Below are 17,336 nucleotides of genomic sequence, written 5' to 3' on the forward strand. Positions count from 1 at the left end.
ACACTACTAGTGGTAGATTTCAGCCCCCAAGCAGCCATTAGCGACTAATTACATGCACACACTGGCAAACACAGCTGCTTAATTGTACAAAACCTGCTAACATCACCGACAAAGGTTAGGATGTACTGATATATTTCGTCCAATCAGTAACTCTCTAGTGCCTGGACACCCGTGCTTAAACTGAACTTGAATACTTCAATATTTCAACAAAGTTAGTTGTGTTTAGTTTGGCTTCATAAAAGGTTTTTGATTTTTAATTTTTTTTAATAAGCGCCTTGGGCGCTAGCAGACTTGTTCCAGTAGCATCAGAGCTGGCTGAAGGACAGGTGCTGAGGTTTATCATGTTTTCATGTTTTCTGTTGTTCAAATTTCAAGCTTCATTTAAGTTATTAGAACTTGTGTAGGTTCAGTGTGTTTGAATGAACAAAAAGCAAAAAAAAACTAAAACTTTTATGTAGACCACTGCCACGCTTACTGCCTACTCCTCTTTGGCTTTTCCTGTCTCCTGGCATATTCTGACCTTTCTCCCAAAAGACCATCAGTACGTGTGTGTGTGTGTGTGTGTGTGTGTGTATGTTGTATGTGTGTGTGTGTTTGATTGGGAAATTGAGATATTTACCGCATTCCATCTCCCTGCTGTAACCATGACAACCACTCAGCGGGAAGAGCTGCCTGTCTCACGCAAAAACACACGCACGCGCTGACTAACACACACACACACACACACACACACACACCGCTACCCCATAACCTGGACACAGAGAGTGGGAGAGAGATGCACATGGTTGACAGTAGCCTAAGGCCTCAAATGGTATTGATTACCTCTCACCGTTCAACTGTTATTTTTGCAGCTGCATAACGATCACTGTGTTATCATAACTAGCAGTATACTGATTGTTGCTTTATGCCCCTGTTAATGTTATTACCAGTTTCTATGGACACTTTAACAGATTGCTGCTGTTGTGAAAAGCTTTGGCAACTCTTTATCCAGTAGGTGAATTGGCAATGAAGCGTCCTTTAATTGAGGATTGAGACAGAAGGAGAGCGAGAGAAGGTAGGAAATTATCCTGGAGGGGATCGTTAAAAACTGCTAATGTAAGTCCAGAACGAAGAGTCTCCCCAGAGACACATCCTGGCATTTTCAGAGCTCAAAGTGTGGGGGGAAAGTCACAATGCATTGTGTTGAAAACAAGATATGGAGAGTAATAGAAGTAGCAACAGATCTGCTTCTGCATACTGTGACTTATGAGTTATGACATTTTGATTCAAAACTACAAGTAAATTTTTTTTTAAATGATATTATCATTTCATGCTGACTTTAAAGCTACGTGGTGATACCTTGTAGTGAGACACATTTTAAAGGGCTAAATTTAGCACAAACTTTATTGATGATGCATACTTTGTACAGGCAAAAGGATGAGCCTAGAATATAAACTCAATGTGCAGTAAATTAAGGCACTTTAAGTGTTTTCCACATAATATGAAAGAACAAATAACAAAGTACAGTTCAGCTACACTTCATGAACTATAATGGGGCTTCAGTTTAACTAAAATGAGAGAATGAATTTGTACAAGAACAAATTAGTACAATGCCATAAGGATTTAACTAAAAGCAGAGAACACATCAGTATACAGTGTGGTCTCTGGAATGAATTCTTAATCAATGGCCACAATATAGATTTGTTCTTCTACATACTATTTTTGTTTTCAGTAGGCTAATAGTGCAGGGTTGTTGACCAGTTTGTGGCTTCCATATCTTCTTGTTGTTGTTTTCTCAATTGTTACATATGGGGCTTCATACAATAGAAATAGGGTCGAAATCTTTCCCTACTGAGCTCACTACTACTTTGAACAGGAATTTCAATATCTACTGCTTCTAGGGTCCGAGTTAACAGAGCTTTCCCAATGTTTCTGGATAAAAAGATAAGAAACAGAGATTTCACCCTTGAGTGAATGAGCGGATGGTCTTGGAAATTCAACCCTAACAGAAAACCTCTGACAGAAATCTACAACAGACGTTACCAACAATCATGCTCCTCTCGCTCTAAATAAACACGCACGGATGGTTACTTTCGTATGGTGGGAGTGTTTACTAAAATATAAAATGGCTGATATAAAATTTAAAGTACTGAAAATAGTGTTTACGTGTGTGTGTGTGTGTGTGTGTGTGTGTGTGTGTGTGAGTGCTGGGGGTGGGAGGGGTTGCAGAGCTCTGTCAGAGCTTCTCTTCTGCAGGCTGTCATGATCAAAGAGCTGTTGGACCCCCTATCAGACTCACACCTCATGCTCACATACACACACAACTCAGCCAGCCATTCACATCACACACACTGTGCTCAATTTACCCAGCCATCCATATCACAAGTATACAAAGAGCTCCACACCTGCAATTTCCTAAATAAATCACATCAGCCACTAATTAAAGCGTGTGAGTGTGTTTTATAGACGGGGGCAGTTGTGTTCTCATTTACTATTGGCACTGGTCTAGCTGCTGATTCAGTGCTTCTAAAACTGTGAGTAGATGCTTATTTCAGCTGTGCCTGTGTGTTTGTGTGTTTGTGTTTGAGCGAGTGTGTTTCAGGTGCCATGCGTGTCTGTTCCCCGGTGTGTGTGCGTGTATGTGTGCCCATGTGTGGCGGCAGTTCTTTGTTAGTTAAATCCCAGTTGATTATACAGTTCATTGTGTGGTTGTGCTGGTGCGGCGTCCAGAGAGCTGAGCGTGGAATTCTGACAGAGAGCCTCGCTGCAGACCAGATGACTCTCATGATTTTCCTGTCCCTCTTTTTGTTCCAACGGCCGACGCTGCTGTTCGCACAATCCCTCCGTCTAATCGCACATGCAGGTGTGCAACTGTCAGCTGTGAAACTCAGGTAGTGTTTTCCACAGCCACGCTCCTCTGCCTGGTAAATCGACAGATACCAAATTACTGATCAGCATTCTGTAAATACGGCTATTACAGAGGCTTGTCCTTCCCAGCAATTGCTTCCACTCGCATTTCTTCGGATTTGTTTGAATACTTAGAAATGTTTCAAACACCTGCATTCTTTGGCAGAATGATTTCAGAGGCATTCAAGCATGTAGCCTCTTAAAATATTCTTACTATTCTCCTCAAAGAGATGCACAATTGTGTCTGGGCTCTTTAATCCTGTAGTCTTTATGGCAGTGTCTCTTGGGTGGATCAGTGTGTGATATTTCACATAGATTTGTCACATAGATAAAGTTATTATTATTATTATTTAAAAATAGATATTAAAATGCCTAAACAAAAAAATGGTTACACTTTATTATAAGGTGACAAAAAAAAAAAGATGTAACTACAGTATTGTTGTATAACTGTCATACATTGTTACATCTCAATAAACAGATTGTTCAAAAAAGCATTGTGATAAAAAGGAATCATATTTTTTTCACATTACAGGACTTCTAGCAGATAATAATGAATGACTTTGAATCTGTGTAAAACACACACTGGACCAGCAGTAGGCTATTCACCCAAATATTGATCCAACTGGCCTAACAGAGTTGTCTGCACAAACAGTTTCTTATTGGAGAATGTTGCTAATTTGTTTAGTTTGCTAGCTCCCAGCATGCACTGCAGTCTGTGAATAAATTATGCAGCTGGTGTTATATGATTTTTTTTTCTCTCTGTTTGCAGGCTTTATTTATGCTGTTGTTATTTTTGAAACCACTGTTTAGTGTTTTTCTTGTGTGCTTTATTTCTTGTTTTCTCGCATTTTAATTTCAGAGATAGCTCCCCCCAAAATGAAAATTATCATAATTTGCACACCCTATTGTTGTTCCAGACCTGAATGACTTTCTTTCTCTATTCTGAGAGATATTCTTTTTGTTTTGTTTTGTTTTTGTCATTCGTAGAAGTCCGTATAGTCCAAATCACTGTTTGGTTGCCAAGATTCTTCAAGACTTCTCTTTGTTTTTTTGTCATACTCAGAAGAAAGAAAGTCATACAGGTTTGGAATGACATGAAAGGTGAGAATAACAGATTTTTTTCCCGTGAACTATCCCTTTAAAGTTGTTAGTGCTTTCGACTCATAAAGTAAAATAATTAAGCTGTTACTTGAAAAAAAGGTGCTAAATAATACAATTAATTTGAATTAAATTAGCTCTTTAGGATTCCTAATAAAATTCATAAAGTTAGTTCAGTATTCTCTCTTTCTTTCTTATATATATTTTTTCTTTTTTCTTTCTTTGCCCCCTAAGATCCCAAGACCACTCACTTCAAAAAAGCATCAAGTTTATCCCAATGGGCAATGGAAGTACGAGGCAGCCTCTTCCTGCCTCTGTGCCAACATAATTATTTTTGTCTCTGGGCACAATGCAAAACAACAAAAACAACTGCGGATGGAAGAAGAGTGACATCATTTGACATTTGCCTCGAATGGCTAAGCTATCGCCTGAAGAAAAGAAACCCTCTGCCTCCAAAAAACGGCTTCGACCCCATCTCTCCCTCCCTCTCCGATCCACAGTGATGTGTCCCGCTCGACTCAGGGGAGACAGCAGTGGAGGGGCAAGGGGAGAGAGGGCGCGAGGAAACGCTGAGGAATGTGCTGGAGAAAAGAAGGAGGGCAGTGAACCCTCCAAATGGCAGTGGAAGGGCCCCCTTCTTCTTCTCTCAGTAGACACTTGGAGCTGTCTTTTGTCTCAAGGACCTGAGTCTACAGTGTGTTGTTAGGACAACCAACAGGAACGGACTCCTGACAAAGTACCAAAAGGGGAACCACACACACACACACACACACACACACACAGATTTGGGAAAGCAAAGAGGGAGGGAAGGACAGAGCAAGTGCAGGATGTCCTGGTGAGGTGTTCATTAGAATGAAGGAGCAAGATGGAGGAAGAGTAGAGAGCTGCCACAAACACACATTCTCTCTCTCTCTCTCTCTCTCTCTCTCTCTCTCACACACACACACACACACACACACACAAATATTTTTCGGCTCTCCCAATGCCTCTCCTCTACTTTACGAAGCAGAAAGAAACTGCTTTCTGGCGGTATTTGAAAAGAGGGTTAAAAAAGGCCCTATTCAGCGGCCGCAGCCCTTTATTAACGCGCGCTTCTGTTACAGATGAGGGGGGGAAATCCCCCGCGCGCACGCAGGTTGGTCTCGTGCTCAGGTATGATGTCCTTTCTGTTCTCGTTGCTCGCCTGCCATTGGTCGTCCTGGATCCGGGGGAGGGGGCCTGTCGGCACCCCACCCCTCCTCGCGGCGGCCCCCTCGCCTCTGTCTGCGCGAGAGTGAATGGAGGAGCGCACAGCTGCACAACGCTGCTCAAACTGCGAGCGGCTGCCTGCCTGACTGACGCTGCTGTGCCCCGTGAAAGCGGCGCTCTGATTGGACGAGGCGACATCCACCTGCTGGCTCACAGTCGCTACTACCGATACCTATTCGTGGTCATCCGAACTGAGGCACTGGAGCTGGAAACACGGGCATTTGGGTCGGGATGACGTGCTTTAGAATGAAGAATGCTGTTCCGCTAACTTTTCTCATCCGCCGCTTCTGTATCGCAGACTTTATCCCTCCGGAGTCTGGAGCAGTTCATCATCCCTCTCCTGTCAGACTGCTGCGCCATGGCTCTTCTCATCCGGTCACTGATATTATCGATCAAGGGTATCTCTGTCTGACTCACTTATCTCTTACAGGGCAAACTCGAGAAAAATGAGGCTACGTCAAACTTAAAACAGAAAAGCAGGTACTAGTATGGCACGCAAATTTAACATTAAACAAATTTAACAAAATTAGAATTTGTAGCAATTAGTATTTTTTTATTATATTGCTAATACCTTTTTTATTACTAAATTTATTAATTTAATGGAGAGAAGCCTACTGCCTTATTTTACATTTGTTAATTATTATTTTGATAGGTTCTGCTGTAACATATGTATTCCTATAGGCTACTGATTATAATCTATTTAAATTGGTCTCTAGTAATTATTTTTGTATTCCTCACTGTTCCGAGTGACATGTAGTATTCCATTGTCATTGGTAACAAATTACACATTTTTTTTATTTAAAACCTATTAAGATTTATGTTTCAGATAGCAGCTGTATTTTCAAACTACTTAAATTTGATGGTGGTACGGATCCACCTTTACTAGTTTTAACCACTCATTATATAGTAGGTATCTTTTTTAGTTATCATACAGTAACTATCCCTATGAGACAGTTCAGTATCATGAATTAAATGTTAATTCAGCTTGCCATAGTAGCCCGCCAGTGTGTAGTGAACAGAAGTGTTGCAGGAATGTCACACGGACGTTTCCAGTCGTTTCATCATCATGCGTTGGTCATTCTAATGTCATGTATGACACGGTGACGACTCGCGCCGCTAGTTTTTACGCACCGACCCGCACGTCAGCAGCCGAAGAACACAGCTCGACCTTCATCGCGCTTTATAGTTTTCCTTTTATACCGTTTACCTTGTATGTGATCTATTTTACAAGTTTTTTTCTATGCAGAGTGGCTTGTCGGTTTGTAGCCCGGTCCTCCTGTTGCGCGTTTTTATGTTGGAAAGAAAAGACTCGCCAGCATTTCCCCTTTTACTCTCAGACATCGCAATGGCTGGACAACAGGTGCATGTGCCGGAGATCTGTATTATAAATGTATCGACTATTGCCATTAACCTCAAAATGAATTGGTTTGCCTACATTAACGAAAATGTTAAATATTTAATTCACAAAACGGCGGTAGCCTATATTCTCACACTTTGGCGTGGACATTTAATTCCCACAGTGGAAATCTAGCGCTATTTTTTTTTTAAGTTTGGGGATGTGACGTTATTTTTGTCGATGTTGAATGGGAAAGATTGTCCTGTAATGGTCACATCGGTAGTGGTGACGACTATTGCATTGCGATAGAAGAGCACGGCAGACTTGTAATACTGTACACGTCCACTAGAGGTCGCGCCACACCATAAAACTGAGGAATTGCGTTTTCTGTGTTAAGAAAAAAAAAAAAAAAAGATTAGGCTGTGTTATTGTGTGTAAATGCTTGAAAGAGATGTCGCTCGTTGCTCTTTGCCCCGTATGGCTTTTTATTCCTATCTGAGAGTGCTCAGGACTCATATAGGGATGGAAGCCATGCAGGGCTGGGGGACTGTGTCTTCATGGAGACTTGGTGCCAACAGCTTTCTTCATTTGCCAATCATGTGGCACACATACACCTGTCCTGGCATCGGTCTGAGCACAGATGCCCATTGAGTCTGGCTGGCTGCTGGGAGAATATCTGATTCTGCTCTGCCAATCAAGTCCACAGACGGTTCTCTGAAGTCTCACACTGGCGCGCACACACACACACACACACACACACACACTGGCTGGACATCTGCTGCCAAGTGACGCTAAAACAGCTGTTTTACACACACACCTAAACACAAGCCCAAACGTTAATGAACTTGACTGAATGAGGTTAATGTCCTATATAATTCAAACTGCATCAGTTTTGAATATAAAGAAGCACACAGTTTTATATTATCACTTCTTTACAGTGCTATAGATTACAAGTAGGCCCTTCACAACACATCATTAATGTGATCATATGTATATATTTAAAATAGCCCACACTTCCCTGTGTCTCCTCATGTGCTCATCAGGCCTCAGATCTTAAACTTAATGGGAAACTGTCAAGTAATAAAATAATAACTTTACAGTTGTCTATGTGTGTTCATTTATTGATCCATTTAACAGGTTTGTGTTAAAAAAACAACAACCTTTATCACAGTACGAAATGTCTACTCCAATGTGTCCAAATGTTTTACTTCAAAATTTACTTGTAATTTACATTCTCAAAGTGATAAATTCTTATTACTGTACTGCAACAACATTTTTTAAAATTAAAATTAGCATTAAATACAGGTTATTATTTTTCACATTACAGTAGGCTACATGATGAGTTGTTTTGCATGACAGTTATTATTATCAACTTATACACACCTACGTGTTTAAATATAAATGATAATTACTATTACCCAAATATTAGTTCAAGCTAATTCTGATTACATTAATAAACAATTATCATATTTAGCTGAATTATTGGTGTAATCAGAACTAGGCTATCATTATCAACTACTAGAACTAGGTAATCATTATCAACCTAAATATATGATCTAATCTAGTCTTATGATATATAATATAATATAATATAATATAATATAATATAATATAATATAATATAATATAATATAATATAATATAATATAATATAATATGTGTTATGATTATCACCTTGCTGACAGCAAAAGAAGCTTGTGCAAGAACGCCTCCTAGCGTTTAAATCCTCACATTACCCAGTCAACTCAGGCGGATATGACGTAAGCTCTGATCTCCTGCAGGCAAAGTGCACTCTTTTCGGTGTTATGAAAGGTGGGAAGTGATTGTGTTGGGTAACAGGGGTCTGTAGGTTACATTACATAAGTTAACGTGTAACGCAGGTCTCTCCGTTTCTCTGAATACACCAGAGTTAATTTATCCTGAAACTATCCGCGATCTCTCAGCAGTGGCAGAATGGCAAAGAGAAAAGAGACACAGCAGAAAACCGACACAAAGAAACCGAAGCAGATTGCAAAGAACAGACCAGCATCCAAAACACGAACAACTAAAGGTATCTATACTGCAAAAAATGAACTTCGTCTGGCTGATGATCAAACCTAGAGTCAAAACTAGTCGCTGAGTTAAAATGCAGCTTTGCAGTTGAACAGTCAATGTTAAATGAATGAACTGTAATAGTTCAGATGTAGCGCAGTGGATGCAGACAGCTGCAGTGTGCAGGTGTGCAGAGACTCTCGCTTGAGTTCTCTTGTGTAGCTTGTTCTTAACTGGTGCACTTAAACGAAAACACAAAACAGCCCCTCTCCAGTTCAATGAATGTTCCATCAATGTATGATTGATGAGTGTATGGGGGCGTGTCCAGCGTACATATTTGGGATCAGATGTGTGATTTGGGCACTTTAGAGTGGATTTGAGTACTCTGTCCCAGAGGTCCTCAGACTTTTTAATGACTGACCCCCCAAAAATGTTCTTCCTATTGTGACATAACCCTTTCCTATATATATATATATATATATATATATATATATATGTGTGTGTGTGTGTGTGTGTGTGTGTGTGTGTGTGTGTGTGTGTGTGTATTAGACAATTAATAATAGACAATTTCATATTTTCTTCATATTTTGAATCAGGTTTTTAATTTTAAACATCCATTTTCATTGTAATTTTAGATACATTCTGTATCAGATTTAGGAATTTAGTTGTGTCTTTTTAAGTAGCTGTAGTGGCTAGTAGTTTTAAACAAAAATATATGTAGTTTTTATTTTAATTTCAGTTTTAGTTATTTTAGTACATCAAGTTAAACTTAATTAAACTGAGAAATATTGCCTTGCAACTAGCCAGGAGAGATAAGTTAATATATATCATTTGTTTTATTCCAGTCAATGTTTATATTAATTCTAGTAAATGTATTGTCTTATGGTTTAGTTTTATCGTTTAGTCTTTAACACAGATACAAATTAGAAAAATATTATGTGTGCATATATATATAATACTTTAATATTTTTTATTAAATATTTTATATAAACAGATTATTTTCATTTCCCACTAAACTATATAGAGATTTATTTCATACTGTTGAAAACTGTCAATTGAAAAAAAAAACACAATAATAATAATAATGAAAGAGTAATTATTCTACATAAGTGAATGATCTGCTGTCTGCACTGTAGTACATCTTTATTATGCTGTGATCCATGACCTGTTTGTTTGTTTGTTTGTTTCAGAAAAAAGTATGGTGGACAAAAACAACCGCAAAAACTCCAGGGTGGCATCTCGTGCATCCAGAAAGATCAGAGATTCCTCTGATGAGACAACAAGCAAATACTTCCAGGACAGTGAAGTGAAAACCGAAGAGCCAGAGGAAATGAGTGACCACGCTGAGGAGATGAGCCCCATGCTCAGTGAACACTCACCACCATCAAAACAAGTCAAAGAAGATGAGGAAGAGAGTGAGGATGAGGACGACTGGGAGGAAGTGGAAGGTACATAGTGTTTTTGTGAATCATTAGTAATCAGACATGTGTTTAGATTGAGTAACTTTCCTCTGTGCTGTCATGTCTTTTACACTGACTGTGTGGCTGGTTTGAACGGTGTGTTTTCTCAGAAATGACAGAACCGCTGGGTCCTGTGGACTCAGCTGAACTAGCAGTTGTGTCAAAACCTGTGGAGATTGAGATCGAGACTCCAGACATGGTTCGCAAGAGGCAGAGGAAGTGAGTGTTTGTGATCGAGAGTTTAACAAGGGGCAGATTGCCAAGTGATGAAATTCTTTAATGTGGTAAATGCCCACAAGATAGTTGCAGTCGCATTCATGAGAGGAGCGGTGATGGTCAGACAGATAAGAAGGAAAATCATAACACCATGACAACTGTTTCCAGGGAGAAAAGGAAAGCAGAGTTTGAAACCTACCTTCGTCGAATGATGAAACGATTTAACAAGGAACTGCTGGTGGATACCCACAAGGTGTGTGTGTGTGTGTGTGTGTGTGTGTGTGTGTGTGTGTGTGTGTGTGTGTGTTTCTGTTGTAGTTTTTATCTCCAGCAAAATCAACTATATATATATACACATACTAATATTCAAAGGTTTGGGGTCTGTTAAAGTTTTTAGAAGTATTTTATGCTCACCAAGGTTACATTTAATTTAAATCTATACAGATAACATTATTTTATTATTATTACAAATTACAAAATTTAATTAACTCCTGTGAATTTCCAGCAGTCATTACTCCAGTCTTCATTGTCACATGATGCTTCAGAAATCATTCCTTATTATTTTGTTAAAAACAGCTGTACTCTTTGATATTTTTGTGAAAACTGTGATACGTTTTCGGTATTCTTTGATTAATAGAAAGTCCAAAAGAACAGCATTTTTTTAAATGGATTTTTCATCATGTGAAGACTTTACTGCCAAATTTTGTAATTACAGATTTTTCTGAATAAAATGAGTCATTTCTATAAAAAGGTCTTGGTGATCCCAAACATTTAAATAATAAAGTATAACAATATCTAAAAATATATTCTATCTGTGTTTATTGCAATAATATGTTATATTCTTCAATCTTAGTTTTTTGGTCATATTTTATTGCTTTTATTGTACTGGTGTTTGATTTCTTATTTACTCTGTCAAACAGGTTCACCTTCTCTGCTTGTTGGCAGGCGGTTTATTCCGAAGCAGACTGTGCTGTGAGCCTGACCTGTTGGCTATTGTTTTGTCAATACTGCCTGCCCACTTTACCTCAGTTGCCACAAAACGCATAAACAGTGGCTTCCTGGAGGGGCTTCTCAAATGGTACGCCTGGTTTGTCTTCTTAAATCTATTCCACTTGTTCTGTTAAAGAGATCTTCCACCCAAAAATAAACATTCTGTCAATATTAACTTATCCTCGTGATGTTCCAAAAGTGTATGATATTTTTCTTCTGTGGAATATAAAAGAAGATATTATGAGAAATGCCTCGTTATATGTCAATGAAATGGAAGTCACTGGGCTTCACTGTTGTTTGGTTACCAACGTTTTTCAAAATATATTCTTTTGTGTTCCAAAGAAAAAAAAATCATCATACAGGTTTGGAACCAGATGAGGGTGAGTATCATGCGGTTCGCAATTTACAAACCACAAAAATGTCTCAAAAGTCAACAATCAATCAAGTATTCCTGTGCTTTATGCAAATGGGGTATTGATGATCTCTTTATTGTGTGTAAATTAATCATTTTTTTGTGGCGTGACCTTGGCCAGGTTTCAAATGACATTCACATTAAACCCTGCCTTACCTGAGGAGAAGGGGGTGGAGTTGAGCGCGGTGCTGGAAAGGCGAATTGGCTGTTTATCAGCCAGGGACCATGAGGAGATGACCTATGTGAGGGAGATCTCACTTACTTTGACAGGCTGCATATATATATATATAACATGAAATATTGTTACACTTTATTGTTACAGTAGTCAAAATTTGAAATGGATCAAAAAAGTTAATCAAGAACACATTTTAGTTTTAGGTTTTAGGACAACTTTGATGAAAGCTTTTGATCCACTTCAAATATTGACTAATATTTTTCAAGAAAGTTTTTTTCAGGACTCAAAAGAAAGTCATTTTTTTTAAAAATCTAATGCTCCATTGCTGAATAAAACTATTTCTTTAAATAAAATCTTACTGACACCAAACCTTTGAATGGAAGTGTAATGTTTTTCATTTTTAAGTTCGGTTCTGATCTGTGATGTCACTTCCTGTAGCTGTTCTTAATGGTGTTGCGGTCACTGCGACTCTTCTGTCGATTGGTGCTGTCACTGCAACCCCTTCCTCTGAAGCCACCACCTGCTAGCAAGGTGACTTTGAGTTATTATTATATACATTTTTCTTTTGTACAAATTCTTGCTTTGTATTTTTAATGGCTTGTGCATGTTTATTGTTTTTAGAACAAGACCACACCTACCAAGAGCTCTCCAGAAAAAGATGAGTCTGAGAAGCCCAAGATATCTCCTGGAACCAAACGCCCATCATCAGCCCATAATGCTGCAGTAAAAGAGGGAAGAGGTGGAAAGAGAAAGAAAACGAAAGAGGAAGGAGGAGAGAAAGAGGCTGCGGCGGTACAGAAACCCAAAAACAGCCGAAGAAGAAGTATAGCTTCAAAAGTGTCATACAAAGAAGTCAGCAGCGAGGAAGAGGAGAAGCAGAGTGAGGAAGACTTTCAACCAACCAATGAGGACGACAGTGAAGACTCTGATGGGGCTATGAAAGTATGCAGAAAGTCAAAGGTGAAAGGAAAAGGTCGGGCTCCTCGGAGGTCGAGCGAGGTCAAACAAGAGGAGGAAAGTGAAGAGGATGAAGAAGAGGAAGAGAAACCGGTGAAGAAACAACGACGTAAAAGAAAGGAGGAGAAAGGCGCGGATGAGTGGTTGGAGGTTTATTTGGAAAGTACAGGGAAGTGGGTGTGTGTTGATGTGGATCAAGGTGTTGGCCAGCCGCAGCTCTGCTCCCATCAGGCCACTCAGCCAATCACTTACGTGGTGGCTGTTGATGACGAAGGGTACCTGAAAGATCTTAGCAGCAGGTATGACCCCACGTGGCTGACATCATCACGCCGAAGACGGGTCGACTCAGAATGGTGGGAGGAGACCATGGAGCTCTACAAGTCTCCAGATGCTGAAAGAGGACAGAAGGAGGATCAGGAGGTATGTGTGATACAGTTCTCTTCATAAGTTTGGAGTCAGAAATAATACTTTTATTCCGTAAGTACATATTAAACTGATCAAAAGGAAATGGAAAACAAAAGACATTGTCCATGTCACAAAAATATATTTATTTAAATATATATATAAATATATTTATTATATTTATATTTATTTTTATGCATCAAAGAATCCTTAACAGTATATCAAAGTAATCACAGAATTTGTAACCCGCATGACTGTTTTTAGCATTGATTTTTATGTGTTATTAAGAAATGTTTCGAACACCAAATCAGTATGCTCAGTAAAATTCAGCTTTGCCCTCATAAGAATAAATAACATTTTTTAACGTATTGAAAATGAAAACAGTTATTTTAAATTGTAAATATATTTCACAGTATTACTATTTTTACTTTATTTATCTTTTAATAAATCAAATAAATGCAGCCTTGGTAACCATAATAATTTTTCGTCAACCTACTGACCCTAAACTTTTGAATGATAGTGTAAACATTAATGTATCTATATCACACGTGACGTGTACTGTATGTCTCACCTGTGCTCCTGATCCACAGATGCAGGCAAAGTTATTGGACAAGCCCTTGCCGACATCCGTCTCAGAATACAAGAACCATCCACTGTACGCACTAAAGAGGCACCTGCTAAAATACGAGGCCATCTACCCCTCTACAGCCGCTGTCCTGGGGTACTGCAGAGGAGAGCCAGTCTATTCACGGTAAACTCTTTATACTTTGTATGCTACAAGGGAATATATGGCATCACAACGTTATAATGCACAGCTTTAAAGATGGATGAATATTCCTGTGTAAATCTGCTTTACAAAAACTGTTTGATTTGAAAAAGATATTATAGCAGATAAATCGCTAATTATTTTCATGTTATGATCAAAAAAACAGTAAATGGCTGATATTAAACTCTATTCCATTTCATCTCAAGTAATTAAAAATAAAACATTCAAATCTGAAACTAAAACATTTTAAATGATTTAAGTCAATTTAGGCATCATAATATTGAGTACTGTATTGATATTGAGTTTAGGATTTGCTAAAGGTTACATTTAACACATAACTTTTATAGTATTTATTAAGATTATCTAGGTCAGTGTTATTTTAGTATTATTTATGTACTACCATATTATTTATCAATATTTTGGATTATATTTTATTTTTATTGAACATTTTCTTTTTTTAGTTTGTTTACATTTTTTATTTAGTCTTTTTTGTTGTTGTTGTTCTTGTAATTTTTGTAGAATTTTAGCACTTAAGTTTAAACTTATTAAATTGAGTTAGTTGCCAAGGCAACATTTCTAAATTTCATTTTAGTTTTTTTAAAGTTAGTTTTATCCAATATTTATATTTTATTACATTTTAGCATTATTTAAATTACAAAAAAAAATTCAATACAGTAAAAACCATCCTTAAATCTGAGATGTTTGAACAAATACAAATGCAAGCCATTTGTGTTTATGATGTTATGATTTACTTTCAGAGACTGTGTGCACACGCTTCATTCTAGAGATACCTGGCTGAAGGAAGCAAGAACCGTTCGACTGGGAGAGGAGCCATACAAGGTCTGTTCTGGTCATGATTTAAAATGTTTTTTTTCATGTGTATTTGACCTTTTTTTTAATAAATGACACAACGTTTTTTTTAAAGCTGATTTTTTTAAGTTAATGTCTGTCAGATGGTGCTTGGTTTTTCCAACCGTTCTCGTAAAGCCAGGATGATGTCCGAGCAGAAAGATGTCAAAGATCTGCCTCTTTTTGGAGTCTGGCAAACTGAAGAGTACCAGCCTCCGATTGCAGTTGATGGCAAAGTGAGTTCAAATTATTTTCATAAAAATAATAAACTTATTTGCATATTTCCTGGAGTGCTGATCTGAACTTATGTGTTTGTATGTTTCAGATACCACGTAATGAGTTCGGGAACGTGTACATGTTTAAGTCATGCATGTTACCAGTAGGATGTGTTCACCTGCGTTTGCCAAATCTGCACAGAGTGGCTCGAAAACTGAACATAGATTGTGCTACAGCAGTGACGGGTTTTGACTACCATTGTGGATTTGCACATGCAGTGTAAGTTTGAGTACCTTCAGGTGTTTGTGCTAATATGTCCTAACCTGGTGGAATACGATGAAAGCTATCTTTTTCGACGTACACATTTTGTCCAGCCATGACTGTCACATTCCACAGCAGTTTCACATTCTGGCTACGTTTCCACAACAAGGATATAGTCAAAAACTGTATGTTTTTCCCTTGCGTTTTTATAAAGTTTCACGTATACACAACAACGTTTTCAACACAATTTGCGTTTACACATATCAGCGAAAACTGACGAAAATGGCCAAAAAATGGCCTCTTGAGCAGCAACAACAGTACCATGTACTCCGCCGTTGTTGTGTATGTTTGTTCGCGCTTGCCTTTAAAGTCAACACAAACTATGCACGCGTACGACGTCACGTTTTCAAATATTCCCATATTGGGTGTTTACATGGAAACAATAACAGTGCAATTTTCAAAAACTTGCACTTTTAAACCAGTTTTCAAAAATATGAGTTTTCAGTCCCCCAGACACTGTTGTCGTGTAAACGAACAGTCAAAACACATAAGTTTCCCATTAATGGCTGAAAACGTTTTCTTGTAAAAGGCCCCTCAGTGTTTCTCATTCTGTAAGAAATGACCAGTGCTTGTTCCATTGATTTTATACATAGTAAATAAAACAAGAGTATAATGTGCATAAATAGTGTGCATATAAATGTTTGAAGGTGTGTTCTGTAATTTAATTGGCTCAATATATTTCAGTAACGATGGCTATATCGTCTGTGAAGAACACCAAGAAATCCTAAAAGAAGCTTGGGAAAATGAGCAAGATATCCAGCAAAAGAAAGAACAAGAGGTGTGTGTGGATTTTTTGAAGTTCTTTCTTTGTAAATAATGTTGTTTTTCACAACAGCATCGCCATCTGAAAAACTAAATTTTTACAAAAATGTGTCAACTTTACATAACACTGAAGAAATATTTTGTCTAGAAAATAGTACTTTTGATTTTAGAGTGAACAATTTGCGTTTTGTAAATATTATTGTTGAATCTTTTAACAGAAACGTGAAAAGCGCGTGGTGGCTAACTGGACACTACTGGTCAAAGGCCTGTTGATAAAAGAGAGGCTGAAGCGTCGCTATGGGCAGCAGGGGCTGGCATCAGGGGCGGGGCTTAAGCAAGAAAAAGAAGGCCTGTCCTCAGATGAGGAGGAAGAGGGCGGGGCTCAGACAGCTCCACCCTCTCTGACTAGTTCATGGCCACAGAACAGACAAGAGGAACAAGAGGAAAAGATTGTAAGGCGTGTAACTAAACGAGAAAAACGTGGAGAGCAGAAACATCTCTTCCCTTTTGAAAAAGTTTGACTAAATCGGCCCGTTATTATTTCACATTTCTTATCCTCCTTTTAAATGTTTTTCTGCATTTATAAGCTTGTATTGTCTGTGTATCTCTTAGATCTACATCACTGTACCCAACATTTTATAACTGCAATAGCTCCATATGCAGGGAATTTTGAAAATATCACGCATTTATGTTTTCAGACTGTACATTTGTTTTTGTATCAAAATACATATTTTTTATAGAACATGGTATTGAAAAAAAAAAACATGCAAATAAAACATCTGGTTTGCTGGAGTTTTTGTGTCTGTCAACTATGAGATCCAGAAAGTCATTCACTCTTTCTAAGTGGCACCTGGTCAGTCACAGAAAAGTACTTTTGGCAATGAATTGGAAAACAGCAGCACATCATTCATGATTTTTAAATGATCTTGAAGTTTCATGCAACTTTAGTAAGTAATATTAAAGGTGCAATGAAAGAGAAAGAACGATAGATCTTCTCATCCAAATCGTGATGTACATCAGGGTCTAATGGGCTGGTTGCGGATCTATCCAGCAATTGATGATTGGATTTTGAATCACTGACATCCATCTAAAACATCCATTTAAAAAAAAAGGAAAAAAAAAATGCTTGCAAAGCATTAAATACCCAAATAGTTAATTTCCTGGATTTACATTTCCTATTGAAACAGGAAGTTTGAGTAAATTATTTGTAG

General features: G+C 38.0%; 1 protein-coding gene across 1 annotated transcript; it reads left to right on the forward strand.

Annotated features, from left to right (window-relative positions):
* The first annotated feature begins 8,318 nt into the window (after nt 1-8,318).
* LOC113107556 (DNA repair protein complementing XP-C cells) lies at nt 8,319-16,917 on the forward strand. Its single transcript, XM_026270151.1, has 14 exons — nt 8,319-8,618; nt 9,790-10,047; nt 10,170-10,278; nt 10,444-10,528; nt 11,196-11,353; nt 11,799-11,919; nt 12,291-12,383; nt 12,474-13,229; nt 13,802-13,962; nt 14,736-14,817; nt 14,931-15,062; nt 15,152-15,321; nt 16,048-16,141; nt 16,344-16,917. The coding sequence occupies exons 1-14, from the start codon at nt 8,522-8,524 to the stop codon at nt 16,644-16,646; spliced, it is 2,619 nt and encodes an 872-aa protein (XP_026125936.1). The 5' UTR covers nt 8,319-8,521; the 3' UTR covers nt 16,647-16,917.
* Nucleotides 16,918-17,336: the final 419 nt, after the last annotated feature.

The sequence above is a fragment of the Carassius auratus genome, chromosome 8 (genome assembly GCF_003368295.1).
Source record: "Carassius auratus strain Wakin chromosome 8, ASM336829v1, whole genome shotgun sequence".
NCBI lineage: Eukaryota > Metazoa > Chordata > Actinopteri > Cypriniformes > Cyprinidae > Carassius > Carassius auratus.